At 48.0% G+C, this 14,990-nt stretch overlaps 1 protein-coding gene across 1 annotated transcript in view; it reads left to right on the top strand.

Moving 5' to 3' along the window:
- The window catches only part of RAB10 (RAB10, member RAS oncogene family), a 29,512-nt gene extending 19,404 nt beyond the window's left edge, over positions 1-10,108 (top strand). The window contains exons 2-6 of the mRNA XM_081904483.1: positions 1,512-1,572; positions 3,226-3,364; positions 5,369-5,458; positions 6,743-6,844; positions 7,620-10,108. Coding sequence (XP_081760609.1) covers positions 1,512-1,572; positions 3,226-3,364; positions 5,369-5,458; positions 6,743-6,844; positions 7,620-7,703 — 476 coding nt within the window. The 3' untranslated portion in view covers positions 7,704-10,108. The remainder of the gene's footprint in view (positions 1-1,511; positions 1,573-3,225; positions 3,365-5,368; positions 5,459-6,742; positions 6,845-7,619) is intronic.
- Positions 10,109-14,990: the final 4,882 nt, after the last annotated feature.

Consider the following 14,990-nt stretch of genomic DNA (forward strand, 5'->3'; position numbering starts at 1 on the left):
ATAAGCGGCTTAGCGGCTTAGGAAAAGGGCAAAAAAAGCAAAAAAAAAACCCGCCAGGGGACGCAAGATTTTTTCGTCTTGTGAAGCAAACCCCATAGGGAAATTCGTTTTGCGAAGCGCCTCCAAAACGGAAAACCCTTTCGTCTAGCGGGTTTTTCGTCTTGCGAGGCGTTCGTCTTGCGGGGCACCACTGTACCTGACTGGGATGCAGCTACAGCATCCCACACCCTTGTGAGCGGAACATATACGTTCCTTTTGAACACATATAATTATTGATTGTTATCATTATTAAACCACCCTTTTATGAAAGTTCTCAAACAGCATATGCACGAATCTTTTTGTGGCTGCTTTGCAAGTCTATTTGGACAGCATATTGTCAATTAACATTACAGTGCTGTGCTTAAATGGAAATATGAATTGCATGAGAAATTGGTGGCTTCCTTTGTTTACCATTTTTAAAAATTCATGTTGATGAAACTTTAAGATAATCCCGGAGAGGCAGAGGACCAGGATGAATGAGATTGACCTCAAATTAAAAATACTATAGTAGGACAAATTTTTGTTTCCTCTCCTCCCTTCCAACCTTTTGTTCTGAACCTGCAAAGCAGCTTACAGTAAATTAAATACACCCACCTATAATGAACATAATAACAGAGCAGAAACTGTGAAAACTTTCAGATTAACTCTCAACAAACGATGCAGAAGAAAGTCAACATAATCAAAAAATTAGGAAAAGTCAGCCATGAATCAGAATCCCAAAGACTCTAAAAAGAAGAGCATTTTGCTGTTCCTCAGAAGGACTATGATTCAAGAGAGACCATGTGCATAAGCCTTAGCTTCAGACCCTGGTGTTACCTGGGCTGCCTGTAGCCCTGTTTATGCATGTTCAGAAACTCACGTCTTACGGAAGTATTCACAGAGGGAGAGTCTTTATGTCCTGTATTAAATTTCTTTCCCAGCCCCAGGGTGGGTCACATAATAAATCAAAAACGCATATGTAACTGTCAGGTCGCATAAACTAACATTCGCAACAGCACCTTAACTGTCTGTTTGACAGCACAGCAAAAAATAAAAAATACAGACCACACCTCCTCATTTGCCTTAAGAAAAGCCTGGGTGAAGAGACCTCACCTGCTCTTTAATCCGGAAGTTGCTGTGTGCTGTAGGTGTTATTGAACTGCACTTACACACAGCTTAATGACTTGGAGGAATCTGCAAAAAGACAACTCCGTTTCAGTATAACTTGGAATCAACTATAGGCACTAGTGAAATCGCTTTGTATCTTGAAGCACCAAATGCCATGTTAGCCGGAATGGCCAGGAGATTGGCTAAAATGTAAGGCTATTTGTAGGCTATATGGACTGGTGATTTGTGGCAGGTAGAGAAGCAAGGTGTCAAGATTTTTCTATAGTGGAGGTTGGGGGGCTTGATGATGGATCTTACATAACTGCACTTTTTGGTATAGTTTTTCTGGGCATGTCATGACTTCTGTTGTTTCTTTTATATTTTAGGGATAGATTTCAAGATCAAAACAGTTGAATTGCAAGGAAAGAAGATCAAACTGCAGATATGGTAAGTGGCACTTCAGAATTTGGGGGGGGGGGTATGTTGATGCGAAAAAGGGGGGGATGAGATGCTTTGGCAATGTCAAGAAGTGCTCTGTGACTCATAGCTACAGTGAAAAGGGTCTATTAGCCAGACAGTATGTAACATAAATAATATTCAGTATGTGCCCTGTGGCTAATTGAGGAAGATGGCACAATGAGAAGAGATCAGCCACAGCAGGGAGAGAGAGACCGGCAAACAGGACTGGAGGAAAGCTGAATGGTCTTGCAACTAAGGCATTTGCAGGCAATTCTTCTGCAGCCCCAAAGTCTGCCTTTGACCTAAACAGACAAGCATTTGGTGCAGTCTACTTGCATCCTATCCACGGGCAGGTGAATACATAAGCACTTGCCTGGTCATCATAGGCGAGTCAGTGGTCTGAAGGACGGAGGTTAAAGCACTCCTGTTCTTCCTCCACACCTGGCCTAGAAATGCCTTGGGTTGCTCAAGGAGAGACGGCCCCAGAGGTAAGCCAGCACAGGTGGGCACAATGGACCTGCCGCTGGGAATTCCCATGGCTGTGCTTGGCAGGTTTCCTACAAAGCATCACAGCTGGGTGATGAGATTCTGCCGTGGTGAATGGACAGAGGGCAGTGGGCAGAGGGCAGTATCCTGTGTGGACTCAAATGGTAATGAGGGCTAGGGCTGGTTTTCGACATCACAGTATATCACCAGCTAAACATCGCAATATACTGATATACCACAGTGTCTGAAATAAAGGATGGAGCTATGTCAAGGCATTGGCTGGTTTCCAGAATGCGGCAGCCAGACTGGTGACTGGGAGCGGCCGCCGAGACCACATAACACCGGTCTTGAAAGACCTACACTGGCTCCCAGTACGTTTCCGAGCACAATTAAAAGTGTTGGTGCTGACTGTTAAAGCCCTAAATGGCCTCGGTACAGTGTACCTGAAGGAGCGTCTCCACCTCCATTGTTCAGCTCAGGTCCAGCTCCGAGGGCCTTCTGGCGGTTCCCTCCCTGCGAGAAGCCAAGTTACAGGGAACCAGGCAGAGGGCCTTTTTGGTGGTGGCACCTGCCCTGTGGAAAGCCCTCCCACCAGATGTCAAAAAACAAAACAAAAAACTACCAAACTTTGAGGAGACATTTGAAGGCAGCCCTGTTTAGGGAAGCTTTTAATGTTTAATAGGTTATTGTATTTTAGTGTTCTGTTGGAAGCCGCCCAGAGTGGCTGGGTAAACCCAGCCAGATGGGCGGCGTATAAATAATAAATTATTATTATTATTATTATTATTATTATTATTATTATTATTATTCACGGTTTTCCCCACATTGTGGTTTTTGCAGTGCGCTTGCACACACATCATATCTCGCCAGGTCAAAAATCATGAAGCCAGTATGGACTTGAAACCCGTTTTGAATGATAAATCGCCAAGCTCTAGCACACATTATGATTTGTGATACATTGCCAGTTGAAAAATCACAAAATGGTTATCATGAAACCGCTATTGCTTCTCAAAGGGGAGCCACCAGGTGTCTTCAAGGGCAGTAGAGCCTCGAGTGCTGAAGGCCCTTTGTGGCCCCATTCTGTGCTCCCCCCTTGGAGCTTGGCTGCTGCTGCTGCTGCTGCAGTGCTGCATGTTTCTCTGCTTCTCTCCACAGGGACACAGCAGGGCAGGAACGGTTTCACACCATCACCACCTCCTACTACCGAGGTGCCATGGGAATCATGCTAGTGTATGACATCACCAATGCCAAAAGCTTTGAAAACATCAGCAAATGGCTCAGAAACATAGATGAGGTGAGTCGTGGGGGGTGAGGACCCTAATGCTGCCCATTTTGAGAGGGGTGTGTGTGTGTGTGTGTGTGTGTGTGTGTGTGTGGCAGAAAGTCACCCTCTGGTAAAGCAGGGCAGGGTAGGTTTGCTTCAACAGAAGGTGCTTATGTTAAGAACGCAAGGAAAGCCTGCTGGAAGTGGAGCGTGACCCTCCTGCCTAGTAGCCTCCGATGGCCATCTCCTCCATGAAATTGTCTGATCCTCCTGTGAAGTACCATGCAGCTCTCCCTCAGCACAGACAGGGCTGGCTTCTTTCCTGATACGCAAAATCAGCCCAGTGAGTCAAGATTTGATGCCTAGGTGCCTTCACTTGGCCCCGCTCTCTGGAAGCAGCCTCCCACTCAGATCTGGGAGTTGGCACCTGAAGGCCTCCCTCCCCTTCATTGGATTCACGGCCTAGGACCCTCGTACTTACGGGACTGCCTCTCCCGGTATGCCCCATGGAGGACCTTAAGGTCCATAAATAGCAACACCCTAGAGGTCCCGGGCCCTAAGGAAGTCAGATTAGCCTCAACCAGAGCCAGGGCCTTTTCAACACTGGCTCCGGCCTGGTGGAACACTCTGCCTCATGAGACCAGGGCCCTGCGGCATCTGATTTCTTTCCGCGGGGCCTGCAAGACAGAGTTCTTCCGCCTGGCCTTTGGCTTGGAAGCAACTTGATCCCCTTCCTCCCTTTCCTTTTTCCTTTCTCTGTGACAGAACTTCCCTGGCTTTTTTCCGGCCCATGTAGAACAAGTCTGGATAGTTAGCCTTGGTGAAGATTTGACATTTTCATCCCCAAAAAGTTTTTGATTTGAGTTTCTACTGAAATGAGGCTGCATTTTAATGTTGTACTTAATCTTGTTTTTAAGTTGTATTTTAATTAATTGTTTTTATACCTGGTGTTAGCTGCCCTGAGCCCAGTTTTGGCTGGGGAGGGCGGGGTAGAAATAATAATAATAATAATAATAATAATAATAATAATAATAATAACAACAACAACAACAACAACTGGGCACATCAGAGCATGAGCTTGAGCGGTGGGTCAGAGGGGGTCGGGGAAATAGACTTCTGGGCTACTGACTAGCATTGTAACAAACACTTTTTTATGCTGTTTTGATAAAGCGAACCACCTTCAGTAGACTGTCCTCAGAAAGGTAGCAGGGAAATTATTTTAGAAGCAAAGCACTAAATGGAGCAAACGGACATAAAATAGCAGTGTTTTCTCTCTCTATTTTCAAGACATTGGCCTTCTTAAATAATACATTTATTCTTATTACCATTCATAATAATAAATGGATTGGCCACTCTCCATTATTGCTGAGTTGCAGGGGGTTGGACTACAGCTCTGCAATTCTTTTATTCTGTGTTACAACCGTTTGAAGCAGATGACGCCCACAGGAGTAGGGTGGGTCCTGCATCTCAGGTGTCAAGGGCCAGGGGATAGAGGTGCATCTTCAGCATTGGCTAAAAGCTCCCCAGGGAAGGTGCCAGGTGCACTTCTGTGAAGAGGGAGATGCCACAAAGAAGACACTTTGCCAGGCCACCAAACCCCCAGCTTCTGAGGGTTTGGTAACTGCTTGACCTTAACACCCAAGAGGGTCTGTGGGAATGGATACAGTCTCCCAGATATTTGGGGCATAAGCCTTCGGGGGCTTTGGACACCTTGAATTGGGCCAGCTGTTTCAGAACAGGCTATGAGTTCTAAAGGTGACCCCAGCCAGTTCTCTCACCACTGCGCTTCGGACCCGTTGAAGTTTCTGATCCGTCCTCAAGGGCAGCCCCACGTAGAGCGCATGCAGTAATCTAATATGGAAGCCGAATCACACAATAACCCATCATTTATGATTGCATGGTTCTCCCAGGTACTGTTCTATGTGACAGGCCCCTCACGATGGCGTAGCTAGGCCAGCCTTGCTTTCTGGAGGGAGTAGGAGCAATGCAGTGAAGGAGAACTTAACAGTCCTCTTCTTTGGTTCCGCCCTCTAGCATGCCAACGAAGATGTGGAGAGGATGCTGCTAGGTAACAAGTGTGACATGGATGACAAGAGGGTGGTGCCCAAAGCAAAAGGCGAACAGGTGAGTGGCAGTTCCGCTGGACTCTGCAGGTGGCAAAGAGCGGGCCGAGGAGGAGGAGAGCCCTGGGTTTGGAGTCACCTGTGGGCAGCTGTCGCCAGGTGGTCTGCCTTCAGGGTGGAGGGCTGCGGCTAATCTGCATCGGACACAGATTTCCACAGGCCCAGGCTACATACTGTATTTTTCGCTCCATAAGACGCACTTTTCCCCTCCTAAAATGTAAGGGGGAATGTGTGTGCGTCTTATGGAGCAAATGCAGGCAGGAGGCTCTGCTCAGCGCTCCCTTTAAAGAGCCGTGTGGAGCAGGTGTGCGTTCCTTGGGGGCTTTTCCGCAAGGTGGGAGAAGGGACTGACGGGCTGCCCTCGTGTCCCTTCCCCCACCTCCCGGAAAAGTCAGCAAGAGCCGCTGCCAGGCTCTGCTCAGCGCTCACTTTTAAGGGCTCCCTTTCGTCCCTCATCCCGCTTCGCTGGGAAGCCAGCAGAACAAGAGGCGCTGCACAGCTTTTGCTCTTGCTCTGCTGGCTTCTCAGCGAAGCGGGAGGAAGGGTTTAAAGCAAGAAAAGCTCTGCACAGAATTTTTCTTCTTCTTGCTTTCCCCTTCTAAAAACTAGGTGCGTCTTATGGAGTTGCAAAACCTGTTAGCTTTTGTTACACTGAGCTGTCCTTTCATTACACACAAACACACAGGCCAGTCTCTGAAAAGCTTTGCAAATGTTCCTGTCTGTCTCCTCTTCCTCACCCCTTCAAAGCGTCGTATCACCGGCTTCTGCAGGGAGCTCAGGGTTACCCCAAGTGGTCATGAGTTGCCTGCGGACCTACATTTCGTCCCGCAGGCTAGGGCTGTGAGTCACCTTAAGTAAACTAGCCCAGTCTTATAAGTTGAGCATCCTCTCCTCATAGGGGCCACCTGAGTGTCCTCTCCGCACATCCTCACAGTGGTTCAGTATTGACTCAGAGACTGAGCTCCTTTGCTGGATTAGTTTTGTCTCTTTCTAAATTTTAGCAGGCAAAGCAACCCAGGCTGGAACAGGCCTCTGCTCACCACACTGAGCTCACTTGAGCATCCAGCAGACATGCCATATGTATCAAAGGTTTTATGTTCTTGCATGTAAACTTATTTGGGAACATTCCTGTACTGCCTTGTAATTTTTTTATTGCTGAGGTTGAAGGATCTCTTCTCACTGCTGTGTTTGGGCAGCAGGACAGAGGCAGCCGCCCATTTCTGATAGGCAGCAGTGAAGCATTTGCCATCCTCACAGGGTTTTTTGTTTCCCCTTTTCTTCCTAGATTGCAAGGGAGCACGGTATTAGGTTTTTTGAAACTAGTGCAAAAGCAAATATTAACATTGAGAAGGCATTCCTCACGTTAGCAGAAGACATTCTTCGAAAGGTAACTGCGGGCTTGGTTGCTGGGTGGGAGGTGGGGCAGGAGCTGAACAGGACGATGGGAACTGGACTGAGAGTGGCACAAATGGGCCCCCAATGGGTGCTTCTCCTTCCCTCCTCCCCGACTTTTGCCTAGAGCTGCAATATCGGCCTCTTGAGCCTGGATAGCTCATTGGATTAAAGTGTGGCTCTGATACTGCCAAGATGGCAAGTTCAGTCCCCGTAAGGGACAGCTGCCTATTCCTGCATTGCCGTGGGGAGGACTAGATGATCCTCAGAGTCCCTTCCAATTCTGTGATGCCTTTCCCCAGGTAGAATAGCCTGTAAGGTTGCTGGGAGAGGGGAGGGGAGGGACACAATCCAGAGTCACTGTAGAAATCAGTGTGTGGCTAAATACCGTGCATGTTGGTGCAGGAAAGCAAGCCAATCTCCTGGTCCATTGAGATCAGTACTGTCTGCCCTGACTGGCAGCAGTGGCTCTCCAAGGTTTCAGGTGTGGCCTCTGATAGGCTTACCTGGAGATGCTGCTGGCGGCACCTGGGACCTTCTGCTCTGCCACGGAGGCATGACCCTTCCCAGGCCCATAACGTAACGTACCCTGAGAACAAGCTCTTTGCCCATTAAGTGCTATACTTCAGGGTTTCCCTAAACTTGGGGTCTCCAGCTACAATTCCCATCATCCCTGACCCTGCCTTTGAACCCCAGTCGCTGTGCTGTTGATGTTCACTGAAGGAGCATTGCAATTCTGACTTAACCCCTGTCTTGCCGCTTTGTTGCAGACCCCTGTAAAAGAGCCCAACAGTGAAAATGTAGATATCAGCAGTGGAGGTGGCGTGACGGGATGGAAGAGCAAGTGCTGCTGAACGTGCTCCCTCCTCGCCAAGCGCCATCTTCCTCCTCCTCCTCCTCCTCCTCCTCCTCTTGCTGTGGAATAAACCACTTTGCCCATTTTTAACCTTAAGGAAAAAAAATTTTTTTTTGTTCCTCATCTTAACATGGCTCCACTCTTCCTTTGTTCTTCTGTTTTGGGAGAACTCGCTGACGATAATTTTTCTGGAAACTGTATTAAAATCATGTCTGACTCTTCTTTTCTTTTAATGTACCAGCTCAACTCGGCGTCACATCCTGGTTGTATTATAGCCCAGTCTTAACATTAAAACTTAGAGAAAATCATTTCAGCTCCAGTCTGCAAATTGTACAAGAATAAAACTTAGCATTAACAGTTTATTTTGTACAGCAGTGGGGTTTTGTTAATGAATTCTGTGCTTAAGTCACCATATTTGCATCAGCAAAAAAAAAAAAAATCCATTCACCTTGAGTATGTAAATGGGGTTTTATTATTTTGTCCTGTGCCTTATGTGGAAAGGAACTTTGGTTCTCCCCCTCCCCCTTTTTCCCTTCCTCCCCTCTTCCTGCTCTGATGGAAGCAGGACCGGGAGAGTTGCGCCCCCCCCCACTTGACTCCGCCACATTTAAACTATCAAACTCTCCTGTGATGACTTTACTGTGATTGATGTAGTGAATTGAGGACAAGGGGGTTAGAGCAAGAGATTCCAGTCTGCTTGGTGTCTCCTCCTTCCCTGGGGAGGGAAAGGGGGGGCGGCTTTAAATGCTGACCAGTTCCTGCTGCCATTTTCTTTCTCTCTACCAATTTCCTCCTTATTTCCTTTCTCTCTTTCTCTCTCTCTCTTTTTTGCTTGCATGCCGGTTTTATTTTATTTTTTTATTTTATGGTGTGATGTGTTTAAGACATGGCAACACAGTACGTTTGCCAAATTTAATTCGAAGCACTGATCACGGATTCTAGCTTTCTGAGGTAAAACGTGAAGTATCTACTAACCTTTGTCTAGCAAACGTCAGGCCCGCTACTATCCCTCCCCCTCCCTCCTGCGTAGTTATTGGGGTTTATGGTAATAATGGAAGAATTAATTGCATGCACTAGTTTCCTATGGAGGATGGTGGTGGTGATGTGGCTGTTGTTGATCTTTATGTATGACTCTGCCAGGTGGTTCACGAATCCACAGCCCTCGACACAGAATTGGTTCTCTTTGCTGCTCCAGGCAGGTGACTCGGTAGCCTAGTACATATTTCAGACGGGTGGGGGTGGGGGAAAGAGGGCAGGTGAGTCGAATGGTCGCACCCCTAGGATGCTCTCCTTCTGTGTTTGAGTTCTTCACAATAAAAAACATCCCTTGTTTGCAACCCTGGGCAATTGTAACTTCTTTCAATGAATGCGGAAGGGCGGCGAGTAAACGCAGCACCTCCTCTCTTCCTTTTTTCCCTTTTGCAAACGGGCGCACGCTCTGCTTTTGGGTTCCCCTCGGGGGCAGGACTTGCTTTTCCAGTTTGCTGCCTTGCCTCTTGCTCCGTCTCTGCTGCAGAGATCTCGACGGGGCGCCCACCGTGAGAGGGGGGGGGTCCCTTTGCTTCGGGCAGAGCCGGAGTCGGGACGGGAGCTGGTGCTGAGCGGGGGTGCCTTACTGGGACTGCCTTCTCCCCACCGCCAAGCCTGCCTGCAAACCCACCGCAGGAGGGGGCTCTTGCAGCGCAGTCTCTCCTGCGGTCCCCTCCTCTCCCCGCAACCCAGGTGTGCTCCAGAGGTTGGCTTGAGCATGAACTTCTTGCCCTTGTTTTTAGGAAACTTCCTCTACTAATTAAATCAGCTGGTGATGCTGATTTTAATTTTTAATTAAAACCACACACACACACACACGAAAGTGTTTGGAACTCTAGCCTTGCTCTGGTGTCACCTGCGTAGTAACTGTCCTTTCTCATTCTCTCTCTCTCTCTCTCTCGCTTTCTCTCCTGTGTTGAGCAGTCTGTCTCTTCCCGTGCTTGTTAACCTCTCCCAGCTGAGTGGCTGTTGAAGCAAAGGCAAAATAACTGGGTGAATTGAGGGGACAAAAAAAACAAAAAACCAGTGCAGTTTTTTGTTCCATGTGTAATGGTGTTACTGATTAGTGTTGTAAATAGAAAATGGCTGGCTACCTTTTCAGAGCTGCACTTTCTAACGTTACCAAGAGAGAGAAAAAAGGGAATGTGGAGTCTGCATCGAAATCCTTTTTTGTATAACCTTTGTTTAAAAACGTGCGCTTTTTTTATTTGCTTCCTGGGCCTGGCCCTCCTGTATGAGTCTCTTTGAGATCCTTTGTAAAAGCTGTGTTCATTAAGCACCAAGCAGTTAAAAAAGAAAACAGTCCACTCTCTGGTACTACTAGCTAAAAATTCATATTCTACTTAACAAGTTAAATAAACTGAAATATTTCTAGCTGGTCTATTTCTATTCATGTTGACAAATGTGATGTGGGTTTTGTATGTTTCAGAGTATTTCCTGTAACAGCAGAATGCCCCCCCTCTCCCTCCCTCCTGTCTGGGCGCGTGGAACCCCTTTTGGCCTCCCATTTTGCCAGGGGCATCTCTCCACCTCTCACTGCCCAGCCATGCCTTGGAAGGGTGCGGCTTGTTCCCACGATCCAGGTGAAGCAGCCCTTCCCCAACCTTGCGCCCTCCAGCCCCGCCGCAGCCACTGCTTGCTCCGAGGGTGGTGCATTGCAGTGTCTTCCCTGCGCCCAAGCACTCCCCTTAGTGATGGCAAGACCTGGTCGCAATTCATCCATGGAGCCCCTTCGTCCCAGAAGCTGAATCCAATCCACAGAGCCACCAGAATCTGGGCTTTGCGGGGAGATGGCTGGATCGCTCGCCTTTCCTCAAAGTGGCTCTGCACAGTTCTCTTCCTCTCCGTTTTATGCTCACAACAACCCTGTGGGGTAGGTTAGCCTGGCAAGCTGCCTGGCTCAAGGTCACCCAGCGAGCTTCATGGCTGAGCGGATATTTGAACCCTGTCCTCTCAGGCCCCTGTCCAAGACTAACCACTACAGTGTACTGACTCTTTGTTGTCTCTGCCTTGCAGCTGGCGGGTCATTCCCCCTTCTTTTGCTGGTGAAGCTCTTGGGGTTTGACCCTCGATGGGCAGGATCAGCAGGTCTCCTGATGGAACAGGGACCGCAAGGCCAGCACCATCACTGGCTTGTGAGGCTCCATCAAGGCCATGCTAGCATCTTCTGCCCTCCTCCTCCTCCTGGTTCCCAGTATCTTGCTCAGCTTGCCTCCCTGGCTTATGGGAACCTCTTCCCCCGGCCCTCTCCGGTTTAGTCACTTTTACAGATCTGCCCCAGAGTCCCCCGTGCAGGACAAGAACAGGAGATGGCAGCTGGCACTCCTGTATCTGGCAAACAACAGGACCTCCCGGTAGTCCCAGCGTTGCACCAAAATCCCCTGCTTGGCTGGGGAGCGCAGCTACTGGGACTGCTTTCATTGAGAAATGTGCAAGTAAGCTATGCGCTGATGCTTCATACAAAAGAAATGTTAAAAAAATAAATCATACTACTTAGATCTGTGGTTTCCAAACTTTGGGCAGCTGCTCCTTTGGTTCCATAAACTCATCCCCAGTGCCCCCTACAGTAACAATGATTGCACATTTATTCAAAATTCAGTCAAAACTATTTAGTTTAATTTAGCCAAATGGACAGTGATGGCAGCTTTTCAAAATCCAAGAGTCACTGACACCTCCAGCGCCCCCTGCTTCCTGCTTTCCTTTTAGACCCCCCCCCAGGTAATGCCTCTTTCCCCCACTTTGAGAACCCCTGGCCTACACAGCGAGCCTTTTTGGCTTTATAACTGGTCTCCCTACTCTATATGCTTCCTTGAAGCTTCCAGTAGGCTTTGGATAGATTAAGTTGAGCAGTCTACTTTTGTCACCCACTCAATCTTGTTTTAGGGGTTGATTTCCAGCGTCTCCAATTCACAGTGTGAAGGTATGTCATTAACTGGGTATTTGTACCTGGGGGTGAGGTTTTCAATGTAAAATTGGTGACTCTAGTTCTAAATGAAGCAGCTGGAATGTTTCAGGGTTTTGCAGCTTCTCTCCAGGCACAGTTGCAGCCCTGCGGGGAATACCAGCAAGATAAAATTCATTTACCTTCCTGTTGTGCCAGATCCCATTTTCTACACCTGTCACCTTCCGTGCAACAGCATTTACAACATTGTTCATATCTGCACTACTGACATTTCCGTGGAAAAGTTGGAAGAGGCACCTCCATATGAGACTTCCAGTTAGCAAATGGTTTTTGACCTATTGAGGCATTCTGGATTAGTTGTAGTTTCCAGGTCACCTTCAAAGGTAGCCCCACGTAGAGCACATTGCAGTAGTCCAAGCAGGAGATAACTAGAGCATGTACCACTCTGGCGAGACAGTCCATGGGCAGGTAGGGTCTCAGCCTGAGTACCAGATGGAGCTGGGAGACAGCTGCCCTGGACACAGAACTGACCTGCGCCTCCATGGACAGCTGTGAGTCCAAAATGACTCCCAGATTGCACACCTGGTCCTTCAGGGACACACCCCATTTGGGACCAGGGAGTCCTCCACACCTGCCCGCCTCCTGTCCTCCCAAAACAGTTATTCTGTCTTGTCAGGATTCAACCTCAATCCATTAACTGCCTTCAGGCCTGTGGAACACCCTCTCACCAGATGTCAAAGTGAAAAATAACTACCAAGCTGAAGGCAGCCCTGTTTAGGGAAACTTTTAATGTTTAATACGTTATTGTATTTTAGTGTTTTGTTGGAAGCCGCCCAGAGTGGCTGGGGAAACTCAGCCAGATGGGCGGGGTATAAATAATAAATAATATTATTATTCTTATCCTCCATCTCCAGACACACAGGACGTTCACCTCCCTCGCTGGTTCCAATTCAAATGAGAGGTTTAAACCACGAAGGTGTCTGCTTGGTACTAACAGGCAGGGAGTTCCAAAGTGTAGGTGCTGCCACAATAAACAACTGAGCTTACAGATGTGGGATGAGTATTATGTGGCGCCTGCAGTCGTGCCCATTCCACTGATCAAAGCGGTCAAGTGGGCACATTTGGGGTAAGGGGATCTCATACGTAAATTGGTCCTAAGTTGTTCAGGGCTTTATATGCTAACAGCAATACCTTGAACCTGGCCCGGTTGCAGATCGGCAGCCAGTGCAGGTGTTCTATGCTCACAAGGCCTCTCAGCAATGCTGCCACATTCTACACTACCTTCAGCTTCTGGATCAAGCACGAGGGAGGCCCTGCATAGAGCGCATTGCAGCAATCTTAAACGCAGCAGCAATCTGAAACAAGCTGCCTTGTGGCCCATGGCTTACAGCTTGGCTGTGCTGCTGGATTACTTCCGCTCTCTCTAATGGTCTGGCCCTCATGGGCTTTTTCACTCTGGGATTGACCACTGTGAACAGAGCTACAGGGATAAAGAATTGTCCTTGCTCTCTGCAGAATCTCAGTCCGACAGTAGAGGGTGCTCCTCTTCCATTAATCACAAGGCAAATGTTTGCAAAAGTCCTTCGGCTTTACATGGGCTTCTGCTGAAAAGTGAACAGCTTGCAGTTCTAACTGTGGCCTTAGAAGTACTACATGCGTTCACTCCCCCAAACACTAAGAGTAGAGAGGGAATGAATGTGAGCAGCTGTACCACTCAATCTAGCTGGAAGAGGGCAGAAATGTGTGCATTTCATTCTTAAAACACACCTTAGATTACATTTTAGTTGCCTCCAGCATGGTTTTGATGTGGGAGATCACATCTCCCTCTTTGCAAGGCCAAAGTGGTGGTTAAAAAAACAAGATGGGGGCACTTGGTTGAGCATTTAACAACCCCAATAGTCCACATTTAATGCAAAAGTGAGCCCCAAGTGACTCCCCCAAGTTGTAGAGGTAAGGCATATATGCATGTTTACTTGGGGGGGGGGGCTGACTCCCATGTAAGCACCCATAGGATTGCAGACGGGGCTTGTTCTTGATGCCTCTGCCAGGCACAGTCTTTTTCATTCCTTTGGGACTTGTGGAGTAAATGGGTCAGGGGGATGGACTGAATTTCTTTTGTGTTTTTTCTCCCCTTAAATGGTATCTGCGCACAGCAAACCTCTCACCTCAGACCTTGTTCAAGAAAAGCATTAATTACAACCCCCCCCCCCAAAAAAACCAGCTTGCAGTTCTGTTGCCCAGCCACACACCAATTATCTGCTGGAAATGCCACCAGCCTGTCACTCACGTCTGCAGATGGGCTAATGCACAGCGTACATGCTCAGAGGCCCCCTTGCTTCTCTAGGGTGACCCAGTTCTGTGGCACATCTTTGTTTATAACCTGTTCCAGCCCTGTTTGGTTGCAATTTTGCTTTGAAGAATGCAATAATTCATCCTCCAACGGAGAATTGCTTTTCTTGACATAACGGAGGGCAGGGGAACACGTCAAAATATAAACAGAAAGAAGACCTATCTAATGAAGATCAGCAGAGTTAATGTGACATTTCTCCTGCGTAAATTCCTGCCTCAGCCTTTCCTCCTTCGCTGGTTGACACGGGAGGCGTTCTGCAATGTGGACTGTGTAAAAAACTGAGGTTGGAAGGAGCAGGCTCAAGAGAAAGGGGGGGGTGTTCCTCAGATGCTTCAGGCTCTGCAAAGCTGCTCTTGCTGTCTTGCAAAATGTTTCCCTAGGCCTGTGTCTAGAGGAGGGTGACTATTCCAGCTCCCCAAAATACCACTGCTGGGGCAGGGTTACTGTGGAAGCCTGTTTTCTGAGAACAATAAACAGAGAGACCCAAGGGGAGAAAAAGGATCGTACAAGAAAGTTGGAACAAATATTAATCAGATAACTTTATGTGGGTTTTAAGAGGCAGAAGCCACAGGATTTAAGCTTCTTAAGGGCGCAGAACTCTGCCTCAAAGGCAAGGTTCGTTCCAGTGTAGCAAGGAGAGTATCGGACATGACCTGGAAGAGACCAGGGTTTGAAGGGCCACTCGGCCATCATGGAGCTCACTGAGTGGCCTCTCAGCCTGACCCGCCCCACAGGGTTGTGGTGGGGATTGAAAGGGGTGGGGGAGAGAGCCAGGCACACCACCTTAAGCTCCTTTGAGGAAAAGGGGGGAGACAAAGGCAAGAATAAATAAAGGTCAGATCAGGAATTGGTTAAAGACAGGAAGCAGAAATAAAGGGGAAATGCTCCTATATTGAACACAGTCATAGACCTTCTGGCCTAAAACAGACAGGGAAACACCAACTCTGAGACGAAGGAAATCAATTCCACAAACTCTAGAACAATAAAAAAAATCTCCATACAAA

Source organism: Podarcis melisellensis (assembly GCF_964234715.1).
Source record: "Podarcis melisellensis genome assembly, chromosome: 3".
Lineage (NCBI taxonomy): Eukaryota > Metazoa > Chordata > Lepidosauria > Squamata > Lacertidae > Podarcis > Podarcis melisellensis.